We start from the raw sequence: 12294 nt of genomic DNA on the forward strand, positions 1-12294 counted from the left end.
CATTTATAATGCTCTGAGCAACCTGATCTAGCATTTAAGTCAGGTATGCTGTGAGCAGGGGGTTGGACAACAGATCTCCAAAAGCTCCTCCCTGTCTTGGTCTTTCTGCCAGTCTGACATGCTCAGTGTCTGCTACCTACCTCCACTGAATGAAAGAGCTTAGGAACAGAAGAGGTGGATGTGGCTGGAAATGCAAACTAGGCCCTGCTCCCTCTCCTACTTCAAGCAGAAGATCAAGATACCTACAGAGTCCCAGTGTAAGTCTGGTCTGGAGGTGGCCAGAGAGACAGGGTTGCTGAGGGCAAACAGAAAGTGCTGAACTGATACCTGAGTGCAGATGAGATCAGCCAGCTGCTAACCAACATCCTGTCCAAAAGATCAAGTCTTAACAGGATATGGTTAGACACGGTCCAGATTGAGGCAGCTCAACCTCTTATCCTTCACTCACCCCTGGCAGGAGAAAGAGGGAGTGGTGTCTAGGTCAAGGGCAGACCTCAGCGATAGCACAAATACTAAAGGGAGGGAAACCACAGAGAAGGTAGGGCAGCTCAAGGGCCATTACTACAATCTCTCTTCCTCCTTGTTAGTTTAAGTACTGTTGTAAGAGCCCTGTCCATAGGTCAGGGTCTATCACAATAGCCAGGGGGCTAGAAGCAGTGACTGGCAAGAAGTGAGATGATTTAAGGCAGGAGGGAGTGGAAGAAATGAGAACAATTTACAGGGAAAGAGAACAAGTGGTGACAACCATTCTAGCTCCAGGGGCAGGAGGAGATATGTTATAGGGAAGGACACCAAACACAAGGTCAAGAGACTCAGCCAAATAGTGAGGGAAACTGAGATGACTAGGGTGCCATGGAGGAGAGAAGCATTAAATGGTGCCTGGGGGTGAGAAAAGTAAAGGCAAAGCTGTGATAGTGGTAGTGTGAATGAAGAGAGGAATGTGGGTCAGCAAGGAGGTAAGCAGAGAAAATTCTTGGCAAGAGGAACAGAGCAGAGAGCTGGATACAGAACCACCTTCATGGGAACCAGGAGGAATTTAGGGAAGGGAGAAAAACACCTGGACAGGAAGCAAGGAACTGCAAAGGCACTGACATTATCTTTTACTGGACACAGAAGAATCTGGCAGAACGGTGGAGACCAGCAGAAAGCAAAAGCAAGGGAAACATCGTTGACCTAGAGCACAGTGTGTGAGGGGGAGGCAGAATAACCATTTTCCTGCCTTTTGGGTAGCAGAAAGCAACATCTTGTTTTGCATGCATTATAGCAATTCCAAAACAGTGCATGTAGGTTTTGGTGCCATGCTGCTGTCACAGGTTGACAGGCACAGGTGGAGCTAGGGGATCAGAAAACATACAGCAAGAACAGCTCCCTGCCCACACTTTCTGCTCCTGATTGTTACGGTGGAGAGAGGATACAGCGAGAGAAAAACAAGCCTGCGAGGCAGTGGTATGAGGAAACAGGTGCCTGGTGGAGGAGGAAGGATAAGTGCTTCTTGCCTGCCCCTGGTTCTCAAAGCCCCAGGTTCTTCAAAGAGCCAATATGCTTTAAACATCGCTTCCCTCATTGCAAACTTCATTTGCATGGGAACTATCAATAAAACAAAAGGAAAGGGGAGACAAACAGAGGGGGATTCTGACCCAATTCTTGAATTCCAGTGGAATTATACCTCCAGAGAACTAATTACCCACTGTATGCAGCTCCAACAGATCACAGAGAGAGATATCATTTTGGCAATTTTAATTTTCCCCCTCTTTATATTATACAAAATACTTTACAATTAAAAAAAACATTTTCCCCAACAGAATCATATACAGATATTTATAATTAACAAGATTCAATTACAAGCAGGATGGGGAGCTTTTGCACAAAGGAGAAACAATGACAGATGATCATGTGAAAATTAAGACTTGACCCTCTCTCCCCTCCATGTTCTGAGAGAGGGTTTTACATTTTAGACTCTTATTCATATCAGAGTCCCTTAAGTCTGAACTCTGGGATCTCCTCTTACCCCTATGGTCTAAGGGCTTCCATCCATGTTCCTAACATGAGTACAGTGCTCTGCTCTGAAAAGACTCACCAAAACACTCATAAACTAATGTGTGGCTGTACTATAAAGTCACTAGTACCCAGAAGAGAGAGCTGCTGCTCCCAGCTTTCCCTAGCAACTGACATATACACACATGCACTCACATCATGGGGGAAGCATGCTCAAAACCCAGAATTTGTCACCTTTTCATCAAATGGCAATCCCACTCCACCAAAGCAACCTGCATTCATGACGTGTCCAGTAGGCAGTCTCTGAAGGTTATTGTAAGGTTTCAAAGCCATGCTGGGCATGACTGCAAACACACAATATGGCAAGAGGGCTGGAGGTTGGCATTTCCCCACTTTGATCATCTGCCTACCAGCAGAGGGTCAGTCAGCCATAGAGATGATAATGTGAACAGCTCGGAGATCCTCAGGCCACAACAGATGGGTAGTGGAAGTTGCACTCTTCAACAGGAGATCCTTCAAAAAAATGGTTGCCAATGATCTGTCCTACCAAAGTGAAGATATGTGTGAACCCTAGTGAACATTTTCTCCCTAGGGAAGGTCACTGCTGGGCTGGGCCAATTCTGCACTCGCAGGGGAGCCCATCCCAGAGTCACTGCTGGAGGCCAAATGCCTGAAGCAGCGTGGGAAGATCATGGGCATCAGCTGCCCCATACAGATCACTCTGCCCCAGCATGGAGAGGGCCATGCGGAGGGTGCTCCAGATGTTGTCAGACATAGTGCCTTGCTGCCCGCGTGGGCCTCGGCTCTTCTGCTGCATATGCAAAGCCTCTAAGAAGTGCTCCACAGCCTCACTGTCAACATGAGAACACACACTTTCTTACTGGAGAAGACGGTACATCCCGTATTTCCTTCCCCATTTCCTCCTGAACTACCTCCTCCTCCTCCCTTCCCAAGTACTTTCCCTCTTTTCACCAAACCCTGTCCCCCTCCAGAACTGTCAGAGATCCCCCCTTTTCTCTCTTAATGGAAACCGAAGTCCAGATGCTCCCTACTCTAACTGCTATTGCCTGACACTTTTTTCTCAGGACAGAGTGCTCAAACAGACACGCTCTGCTCTCCAGTGCCAAGGGAAGGCTGCATGCAGCACAGCACTGCCCCAGTAATGTACTGCAGTCTCTCTCCCACAAACGCATGCATGCTTACGGCCCACAGCAGATATGTCCACCCCTGACTCACCGGTGGGCGCCTAAGTTGATGCAGCTGATGCCCAGGTTGTAGCGAGACCGGATGTATCCTGGCTGGAGCTCCAGAGCCCGGCGATATGCAGCCACAGCTTCCTCACTCCTATTCCCATTGGCCAGGGTGGCACCAAGCTTGTTCCACAGAAGATGGTCCTAAAGGAAGTGGCAGAGAGAGGGACTGAGACAAACTGATCTCTAAGCTCCAAACCAACCCTCCCTTCCCAGTGTATCTGACTTAGATCCAAAAGATATACCCCTCAGATAAGCAGCACCTCCACCCCAACCTTCACTCATAAACCTCCAGACATCCCCCCCACAGCACTCTGCTCTGCTCTTTCTTACATTGGGGCGCACGCTGAGTGCTGCACTGAAGCAATCCACAGCCTTCTCATACTCGCCACTCAGATTGAAAAGGACACCCAGGCCACACTGAACATCAGGATCCACAGCCAAGGGGTTGCTGCGCACAGCTGCCAAGAACAGCTCTTTCACCTCCGTGAAGAGAGAGCTAGGGAAGCACAGAACAAGAGTATTTGTGCACTGTGGAGTAAGCTGACCTTGGGTTGCCTGCTCTGCTCCTGCCCAACCAAGTCCTGGCCCTTGAAGAAGGCTTTCAGCTAAAGGCTGAAATTTATACCCCTAACTCACTCAGACAACAGGGAACCCAGCACACGCTTGGGAGGCCCAAGGTTTGTCCCCGAGACACTCCCCTCTGGTTCCTTCTCCAGCAGGTGGGCATAGGCTGGTTTACTGCGTAGCCAGTCTCTCAGGGTCTCACATGCCTGCTTCTGCAAGGACTCATTGGTGAAGCTGACCGCTAACGCCATCAGCGCAGTGAGGTTCCCAGGCTGCAGTTCCAAGCACCTGCAGGCCAAAGAAAGAAAAGTGACTACAGTATTAAATTGGGATGGGAGACACTAAGATACAGGAGGTAACACAATCAAGACAGGGCACATCACACTAGCCAGCTGGTCCTCGTGGCATTATGCACAAAACAATGAGCGTTGCTCAGAGGACCTTCTGCAATACTCACTGTCTGAGGGCACTGATTGCCAAAAGCTCCTGTTCATTCTCTGCTTGGGTGGTTCCCAGGTATTGCCAGGCCTGGAGGAGAGAAAGATGCACCAAGTCAGACTTCTTCAGACCCAGAGAAAAAGATCAGCCAACCAACCACAGGCACAGAGATTAAATCTGCCATACTATTCCACACATCAGTGAGACCACTCCCACACAGAGTGAGACCAAATATATACAAGTCAAGCATACACACCAGCTGTAGGTGTCCCCAGGTTTCCCTAGAAAGACATGCAGGCTTTATGGTCCATAGGCCCTCAAGGCCAATAAAACTGAGGTTATTTTAGTGAATAGGAGAGGTGAATGACGGCCTAGAGATTTATCATAAACCAACTGTTGGCAGTTCACCCTGGTAGTCATAGAAGCTCCACCTTGAGCATCTAACTATGGCCAAATCGCAGAGGAAGGAGGGAAAAGCAGACCTCCAACTTCATAAAACAGCCTGACAGCAGTGCTAATAATGAGATCCCCAAGGCAGGCAGCTATATATGCTCATGCAGTGGTCCACTAGCAAGCGATGATCTTGGGGAAGTTACCTGGGGAAGCAACTGTGAGACCTGAAAGCAGAAGCACTGTTTGATTGAATCATCAGTCATCACCACACCCATATATCAAAACCACTTCCATCTCCAGGCTGCCGACGTAATGAATATTTAAGTAAGGCACTAAATCTGAAGTAAGCACCCATTCACCTTACATTGATAACCTCACCGCTTGTTCAAAAATTGACAGGATAGTTGGCTGGACTGTCAGCATGAAGTAGCTGCTTCTTGAACTTAAGTCATGCAAAATGCAATATCTACTGTCTTATGGAAGGAAATCGTACCATTAGCAAAGACCCAGACATACTGCAATAGCCTGCACAAGCCAACACAAGGAAGAAAGGTGATCTACTGCCTCAAATCTCTAATGTCTCACTTTGCGACTAGCTCCAACACAGAGCTGACCAGTGATAAATGCAGTGTTCTGACAGCAGAAGAGCTGAGATTCAAGGTAAAGTTGTGATATGAACCAAAGTAACTATCATATTTCTTTCACAGCAAGAAATTGTACAAGTCTATTTAATCACTGTATCATCTGCAAAGTCTTGACTACAAAGAGCACTTCTCCTTTGCTTTCTGCAGAGTCACAGCAGAATTCAGAAGACTTTCTATAGAGCTAGCTAGAAGTGGCCCAAGATTTCTTCCCCTAAAATTTAAACTACCTCTCTATTATGCTCAGCCTGCAGCCCACAGAGCTTATGAGAAGAGAGGGCCAGATTCTCAAGGAGTATTAGTAACATCTTTTGACCACTTTAAAGCTAAAGTAGATCTTCAAAACTCCCACTCACTTGCCACCTTCCACCAAGTACCCTAGAAAGTCAGATGCCTGTATCCTCACAGGCCAAGAACCTCTGTTCTGAGAGGTCAAACTCAAATCTAAGTCTCAGAATTAGCAAACTAGGTATTTCCCATTATATACAGATAGCAGGGCTTGAATCAGACACACTCTGAGAATCCAGCATCCCTGGCTCCTTGAAGCAAGCACTCCAGAAGTGGACAACACGGGCGGGTTTGCATTCCTCTTCTTCCTCCTGAAAATGATATCCATGTCTTCTGCGTCTGGAGAAAGGCACACAGACTATTCCATTTCTCAATCCCTTCTGTAGAAGCTGAACTGCTTTATGTAAATAATTATTCACTGAATTAGAAGCTGAAACCCTCTTTTCAACATAAAAATTATTCTCTCTGGTCCACAGCTTGACATGAAGACAGTGAAGACACCCAAGCCATCTTTCTCAATCCTTTTGGGTAGATCCTCCATATACCAGGAGAGGATGTTAACAAGGACCCCACATTTTATGAACTTTTAGAATTAGTCTTTAATACAGATATTAAAAACAGTCATCATCACCACCAAAAGCATCCCTACACCTACAATGACAATAAAGACTTCCAGAGAAGCAACTTAAGATAGGAACACCTTTTATCTCAGATCCACACATAGTCTTTTCTGGTCCAAAGAATTTACCTAGCTTTGGTCCAGAAGACTTTGTGCTTTTTGAATCTGAGCTAAAGCATAAAATTTCTTCCCCACAGTCCTCCTTGGAGCTGACATACATCAGCTACATACCCAGAGCCACAGAAAACTGAGATGTTTCTATACAACCTACATAGCTCCTAACACTGAAGTGAGTTTTCTGCATACATCCTGAGACCTCACAGGAAAAGGAACCAAGCAGCAAGATAACTGGCCCAGGCCCGACAGCTTTGTTCCCACTCACCTCTGTATGATCCGGCTTCTGTTGCACTGCAGCCTCAAACAGCAGGACAGCATTGGGGAGGTCTCCTTCCTCCAAGCGCCTCAGTCCTTCTTCAAATGCTTCAGGGTGATCTCTCATGTGATTATCTTCTTCAAACTGGTAACCCTGGCAGGAAAGACAAGCAGGGAGCTAATATGAGGGGACAGGCTTAGAAAGAGAAGCACTCTCTAGGGCGCACCTCAGTCTGGCCTGGCCCCACCAGAAACACTCAAGCTGCAGAGGAGCCAGCACCTCATCCACTCTGCTAGCTGGGAGCCTGCTGGAGAACAATGGCTCTTCTTCCTGCCTGCTCTGTGCTGAAAAATCCCCCAAACCTGGGACTCTATCAGATGTGGAATAAGTTCCAACAGTGACTGAACATCTGGTGTGGGCCCTGTTGGCTCTGGGTTGCGATGGGCAGTACAGAGAATTAGTCTGCTCATTCCAAGGAATCCCAGCATTAACTGGTGTTTGGTGTGGGACAAGAACTAGACCACTTCTGCACAGGAGCACAAGAACAGTACTTATTGAAGCCCTGGCTGATCCAGGCTGAGGGTGCAAATGACTGCAAAAAAATCAATGTGAGGAAGAATCCTAGCAGCATTTGGGGTCTGAGGAGCTCACCTGGGAGGCAAAGAGCCTGCCAGCTTCTTCAGGGCAGCCCATCACAAGGCTAGGAGACCTTGTTCTCTATTACCTTGTCATATGAAGAGGCGCTTAGGTCTTCATAATCAGAGAGCCAAGGGTGAGCCTCTGCATCTCTCTTGGCCATCTCCTCCCATTCTGCCTGGAGTTTGTCCCAGAAGTCCACATCTGACTGAAGGGAGAACAGAAGGCTACTAGAGTACCTCAAACTGTAAGTGAGTTCTAGAGGTATCCCAGGGAACACCCTCTTAGAATTTCTAGCCCTCCTCACAACATGCAAAGGAGAAGGGTAACCCTATGATGGGCTCTCTGTTGGTACCCCAGTCCTCCTCCTCCTCCAGCTTTACCTCCACAGCAGTCTTTGCCTGCTCAAATTCCGTATCAAGAGTTGACATGTTCCCAGATTGTGCAAATTGATCCACCCAAGCATCAGATGTCCCCTGGGAGTTTGGAAACAGAAACACACTTTTCTTTTTAGAATCTGGCAACCTCAAGGCACATCCCAAAACAGCAGAAGGGGCTGTGATGACCTCTCCTCCCCATCAGCAATAACTGATGGCCTGTACAATGGAGAAGAGTTCTTTGGGATTCTCCCGTCTTCCCAGATGCTATTTGAGATGAGAAAATTCACACTGCCCAAGACCTTCCCAACTTCTGGCTAGACTCTGCTATGAAGAGACCAGCAGTCTTGTGCCCCTCACCTCCCCCCAGGCTAGGCATGAGTAAAGCATTGTTGAGAGTTTGACTTGCCATTCTCCCTAGCTCCCAGATTGTGCACTGCAGCAAAAAACTTTCCACCTTGGGTGCACATAGGGCTCGGCTCCTACCTGCTGCTGTATAAACTCAGCTGCCCATTGCTCTGCCTGATCTTGGTCTCTGAGGGTCACCTGATTAGCTTCGATCGATACCCTCCCATCTCCGATCTGGCGAACAAACTTTAGGAACTGTGGCAGAGAAATGAAACAAGGGTGGAGCTGGGCAGATGCTTTACCAACAATCCCTCTGCCCATGCCTCTTCTTCACTAAGAGGATTTCTCTCTGCAAAGCAGGCACAGAAAGAGAAAAAAGGACTTCCTACTTCACCAGGCTCATGTCGTAGAGAGGGATTGTAGGGTTCAAATTCTAAGAACTGGGGAAGAAATGGGAAACATTGGACAGCAGGAGGCTTTATTCCTTCACCTTCCCCCTTCTCAATTCCCCACATCCCTTATGCACTCTAGATATCTTTCAGCTCAAGGTATTTCTCACCTCAGAGTTGTTGAGCTTGGGATCATCCACTTTAGAAAGGAAATCACTAGCAGTTTTCTTGAGATCATCCTCAGGTTGATATTCCTGATACCTGTGTTCACAAAGACCGTAAAAGGGAAAGAGATGGTCTGATACTAGACCACGCTGAACTCTTTCACTAACACTGGTCTACACAAAGGGGCAGACAACATTATTCAGGGATTCAGTCCCTCCCAAAAGACTCTGGGGGGTCTCCAAAGTACCTTTATCCACATGCAAAAATTCAAAATTATTACTAGGTTAGTTGTGCCAATTACACAAACAGCAGCAGAATTAAACAATTATGATGACAGCACAGTTCTGCAGAACAGCCTAAATTACTTGGCAAGCTAATATGCTATCAACCATCACATGTTTTAATACTGCCAGAGACAAGGTCATACATCTAGGAACAAAGAAAGTAGGCCATGCTTATGGAATAGGAACCATATCTTGGGAAAGCAGCAACTCTGAAGAGGATTTAGGGTTCATAGTGAGCACACAATTCAACATGTTTGCTCTGGTTTTGCTTCTTTAACTGAAAACCTTGACTGTGGTCAACAAGTACTGATACAGAGCAGATTTCTAATAGTTGAGGGTTCTTTAATCTACCACACAGAAAAATAATAATATCTGGAAGGCTGAATCTAGAAATAGGCAGAGGAAAGGCTGGATGTGGTCTGTCAAATAGGAAGAATAAGGTGATGAAAGTTCACAATTACTGGAGTCTATCATTTGAGATCTGCAAGTCTAAAAAAGCATCTGCTGTGGAAAACAAGTTCTGCTCAAGTAAGACTTACTGAACTCACTACTGCAATCACTTTATGTTAGGCATGAGATCATCTAGCCTAATTTAATCGCAATGCCTTCCTGGAACTAGAAAAATAGAAAAGCTGTGATCCCTTAAAAACCTCCAAGCATTGTTTCTTCCCTTCTCCGAAACCAAAGGCCTGAGAATGTTGATTTCGGTTACACCACTCAATAGCATTATGGTCACACGGGATTTCTGTCACATATCCATACTTCACTTATCCAGGTGCCTAGCAGCAATAACTAGTCTTGAGAAGAGAAACTCACCATTTATCTGCCAATGACTGGTCTTCTGATTCCCCGAGCCACAGTTTCTCCTCTGACTGTTCTAGGTATTCTTCTGCCCACTTGGCAGGGGACACAGACAGTGGATCTGCATAGGACGTGGGGAAGAATGGGAAGTAAATTAATGTGGGTAGAACATCACTCAGGTTAACTTCAGATTTTGCTCTCTCCAATTTACAAGCAGTTAGCTAACATATGCAGGGAAGACTGTTTCAAAGAAAGATTGTTAATTCATATTTCTGCTAACTTTTTGTTTATTCAGATCTAAAATTTGAGCCTCGGGTTCAGAGAGCTTCCTCAGACAGATGCCATTGTGGTGATATACCAATATCTTTATGATCATCTACTTCAATTTCACAACTTACTCTGTTGCTCTATGTGAGATGCCATGTAGGTCAGGAAAATTAGCAATGCATTACAAGTCTTTAGTGCTTTTCATCAGGACTCTCTTGAAGACCTTAGCAAGTGTTAAGAATTTATGGTACCTACTCCCAGGAATATAAAGAGAAAAAGCGAATGAATGGGTCTACCTGGCTCTCTACAGTGGACACTGCTGGGGGAGAGAATAGCATCTATTTAAATCTTACTCGTTATTTCCAAGTTAGGTCACAGATGGTCACAGCTCTATACACAGTGCAAGATGGCTTTTCAGACAAACTAGCACCTTGCGTGGAACACAGAGCTTATCCTATGGGTCAGAAACATATGTAAACAAGAAGCAGTACCAGCCCACCTACAGTATTTGCGTCAGTTTGAATCATATTAGTTTTTAAAAAAGCAGTTTGAATAGCCTGCTTCTACTAAGTTTTGCAAGTAATTCTGGCTAAAAACAAAAGCCCCTTATACCTGAATAGGAGCATCCACACCAGATAGCGAACAATTTGGCTAAGCTATCCCAAAGCAGCTTCTTTTCACATTCACACTGCTACAGAAAACATTGACTTCTTGGGCCCAAACGGTTACTCCTATTTCACATCCAGTAACTCTCCACTGTATAAAAACACGCGACTGGGCAACACCTCAGCCGTACTTCCGAAAGGGTCTTCACCTGTCACTTCAGCAATGAACTCCTGTGACCAGTCAGCTTCGCTGTAGTCTGAAGAGACATCACCAACACTATCTGCCTGAGCCAAGAACTCCTGGGTCCAGTTTTCAGACAGTGCCAAGGCTGCTACGCCTGGAGCTACAGGAAGAAAAACATAAATGAGGATGGGAGGACTCAGAGACATGATTTAAGTGTCCCAGGTTCCTTCAGATAGCCTTCATCTTCTCTAATCAGGTTCCTTTCTCTCTGTTAGAGCAGAATCACAGAAAGATTTCACTTGAAAGGGACCTCTGTAAGTCACCTCTCTTCTCACAGCACGACAACTCCAAAGCTGAATCAAGTTGCTCAGGGACTTGACCAGGCAACTTCTAACATCTCCAAGGATGGTGATTCCCTGGTCTCTCTGGGCACCTGTTCCACTGCTGAATCATCCTCCAAGGGAAGAAACTTTTCCTTATATCTAGAGACTGTTTCTCTTTTTGCAACTTGTCCCCATTGCTCCTTGTCCTTTTGCTGTGTATGACTGCAAAGATTCTGGCTCTGGCTCCCCATTAGGCAGCTGAAGACATCAATTACATCCCCCTTTAGACTCCTCTTCTCCAAGCTGAACAAACACAGTTTCCTCTTATGTATTTCAGCCCCCAGATGCAATCTCACAAGTGCAGAATAGAGGGAAACCACCCTGCTAGGAGCTTAACCAAAATACTGAGATCTTTTCCTGCTCTCCACCTACTCCAGCTCCTCTCACCTCGCTGAGGGGCCTGTCGGAAGTTTGACTGTTCAATCTCCTGCATCTCAGCCAACAGGTCATCCATCTTAAAGGTCTGCGGTGCATGGGACAGTAAAGGGGCATTCTGCTCTTGCAGGAACTCTCCAACCAGCTGCCAAAGAGACAGACAGAGAATGAATATAGCACAGAAGACAAACAGGCAGAGTAATGGAGCATGAGGGAAAGAAGTGGGCTAGATAGAAGGAAAGAATGAACAGGGGAAAAAAGTAGCAAGCGAGGTGCTGAGAAGAAAAGCAGTAAGGAGATACATCAGTCTGTTCTTACCTCATCTTCAGAAGCCACTCCCAGCGGTTTGGATACCTGCAGGGAATAGTGGGCAATTACCCCAACAGCTTTGACACCCATACCCCACACACAGACCTCATAAATGCACATACTCCTCTTCCTCGAGGTTAGGCTGACAGCACTTTCTTGGCATTACCTATCTACTTATGTGGAAGCTGAAGGAACAGAAATATCCCCAGTGATGTTTGCCTAACCCCTCCCTTTCTGGGTTAGCTCCTACAACAGTAAGGCATACAGTCCACCACAGCCATCAATACCCCCCTAAAAAAGCAGCAGGGCCTGCACCCACAGTCCCTCCGACAGCCGCTTGCCCCGCACCTTCTCTTCGGCCCGCACACCTCTCCCCCGCGCTCACCACCTCCCACTGCGGGCAGGCACCACGTTCACCCCCTTCCCGCGGCACTCACGGCTCCGGGGGCCCCGGGGGGCCAGCTCAGGGGGCCCTGGAGTCCTTCCTGCCGCAAGGCTTTGTCCTGGGTGAAGTGGGCGGCCAGCTTCATGAGGGGATTGGAGCCCCCGCACTCCGGTTCGACCAGATCCCTCATGGCCATGGCGCAACGCGGCGACGGCGCCGACC

General features: G+C 47.0%; 1 protein-coding gene across 5 annotated transcripts; it reads right to left on the bottom strand.

Annotated features, from left to right (window-relative positions):
- Positions 1 to 1722: 1722 nt before the first annotated feature.
- Positions 1723 to 12288, bottom strand: PEX5 (peroxisomal biogenesis factor 5). Of its 5 annotated transcripts, none has more exons than XM_026080295.1 (15): positions 12125 to 12288; positions 11697 to 11732; positions 11391 to 11523; positions 10646 to 10780; positions 9580 to 9685; positions 8485 to 8575; positions 8064 to 8180; positions 7584 to 7676; positions 7289 to 7408; positions 6574 to 6717; positions 4270 to 4340; positions 3885 to 4100; positions 3579 to 3744; positions 3232 to 3389; positions 1723 to 2508 (listed from the first exon to the last, which is right to left on the bottom strand). In XM_026080295.1, the coding sequence occupies exons 1-15, from the start codon at positions 12266 to 12268 to the stop codon at positions 2496 to 2498; spliced, it is 1743 nt and encodes a 580-aa protein (XP_025936080.1). In that variant the 5' UTR covers positions 12269 to 12288; the 3' UTR covers positions 1723 to 2495. The 5 variants fall into 5 exon arrangements, with proteins under 5 accessions (XP_025936080.1, XP_025936076.1, XP_025936078.1 ...); XM_026080291.1 differs by having other exon boundaries at positions 1723 to 2846; XM_026080293.1 differs by lacking the exon at positions 8064 to 8180 and having other exon boundaries at positions 1723 to 2846.
- Between the last annotated feature and the right edge of the window lie 6 nt (positions 12289 to 12294).

This window comes from Apteryx rowi, unplaced genomic scaffold (genome assembly GCF_003343035.1).
Source record: "Apteryx rowi isolate R43461 unplaced genomic scaffold, aptRow1 scaffold_515, whole genome shotgun sequence".
NCBI lineage: Eukaryota > Metazoa > Chordata > Aves > Apterygiformes > Apterygidae > Apteryx > Apteryx rowi.

What these genes read in the sequence shown, in the direction of transcription:
- PEX5 (XM_026080291.1), bottom strand. Translation starts at nt 12,268, where the DNA reads ATGGCCATGAGGGATCTGGTCGAACCGGAGTGCGGGGGCTCCAATCCC. An exon ending in GCGCCTCTTCATATGACAAG is followed by an intron (nt 6,718 to 7,288) that starts GTAATAGAGAAC and finishes CTTTCCTGCCAG; the next exon opens with GGTTACCAGTTTGAAGAAGA. An exon ending in AGAAGCCGGATCATACAGAG is followed by an intron (nt 4,341 to 6,573) that starts GTGAGTGGGAAC and finishes TCTCTCCTCCAG; the next exon opens with GCCTGGCAATACCTGGGAAC.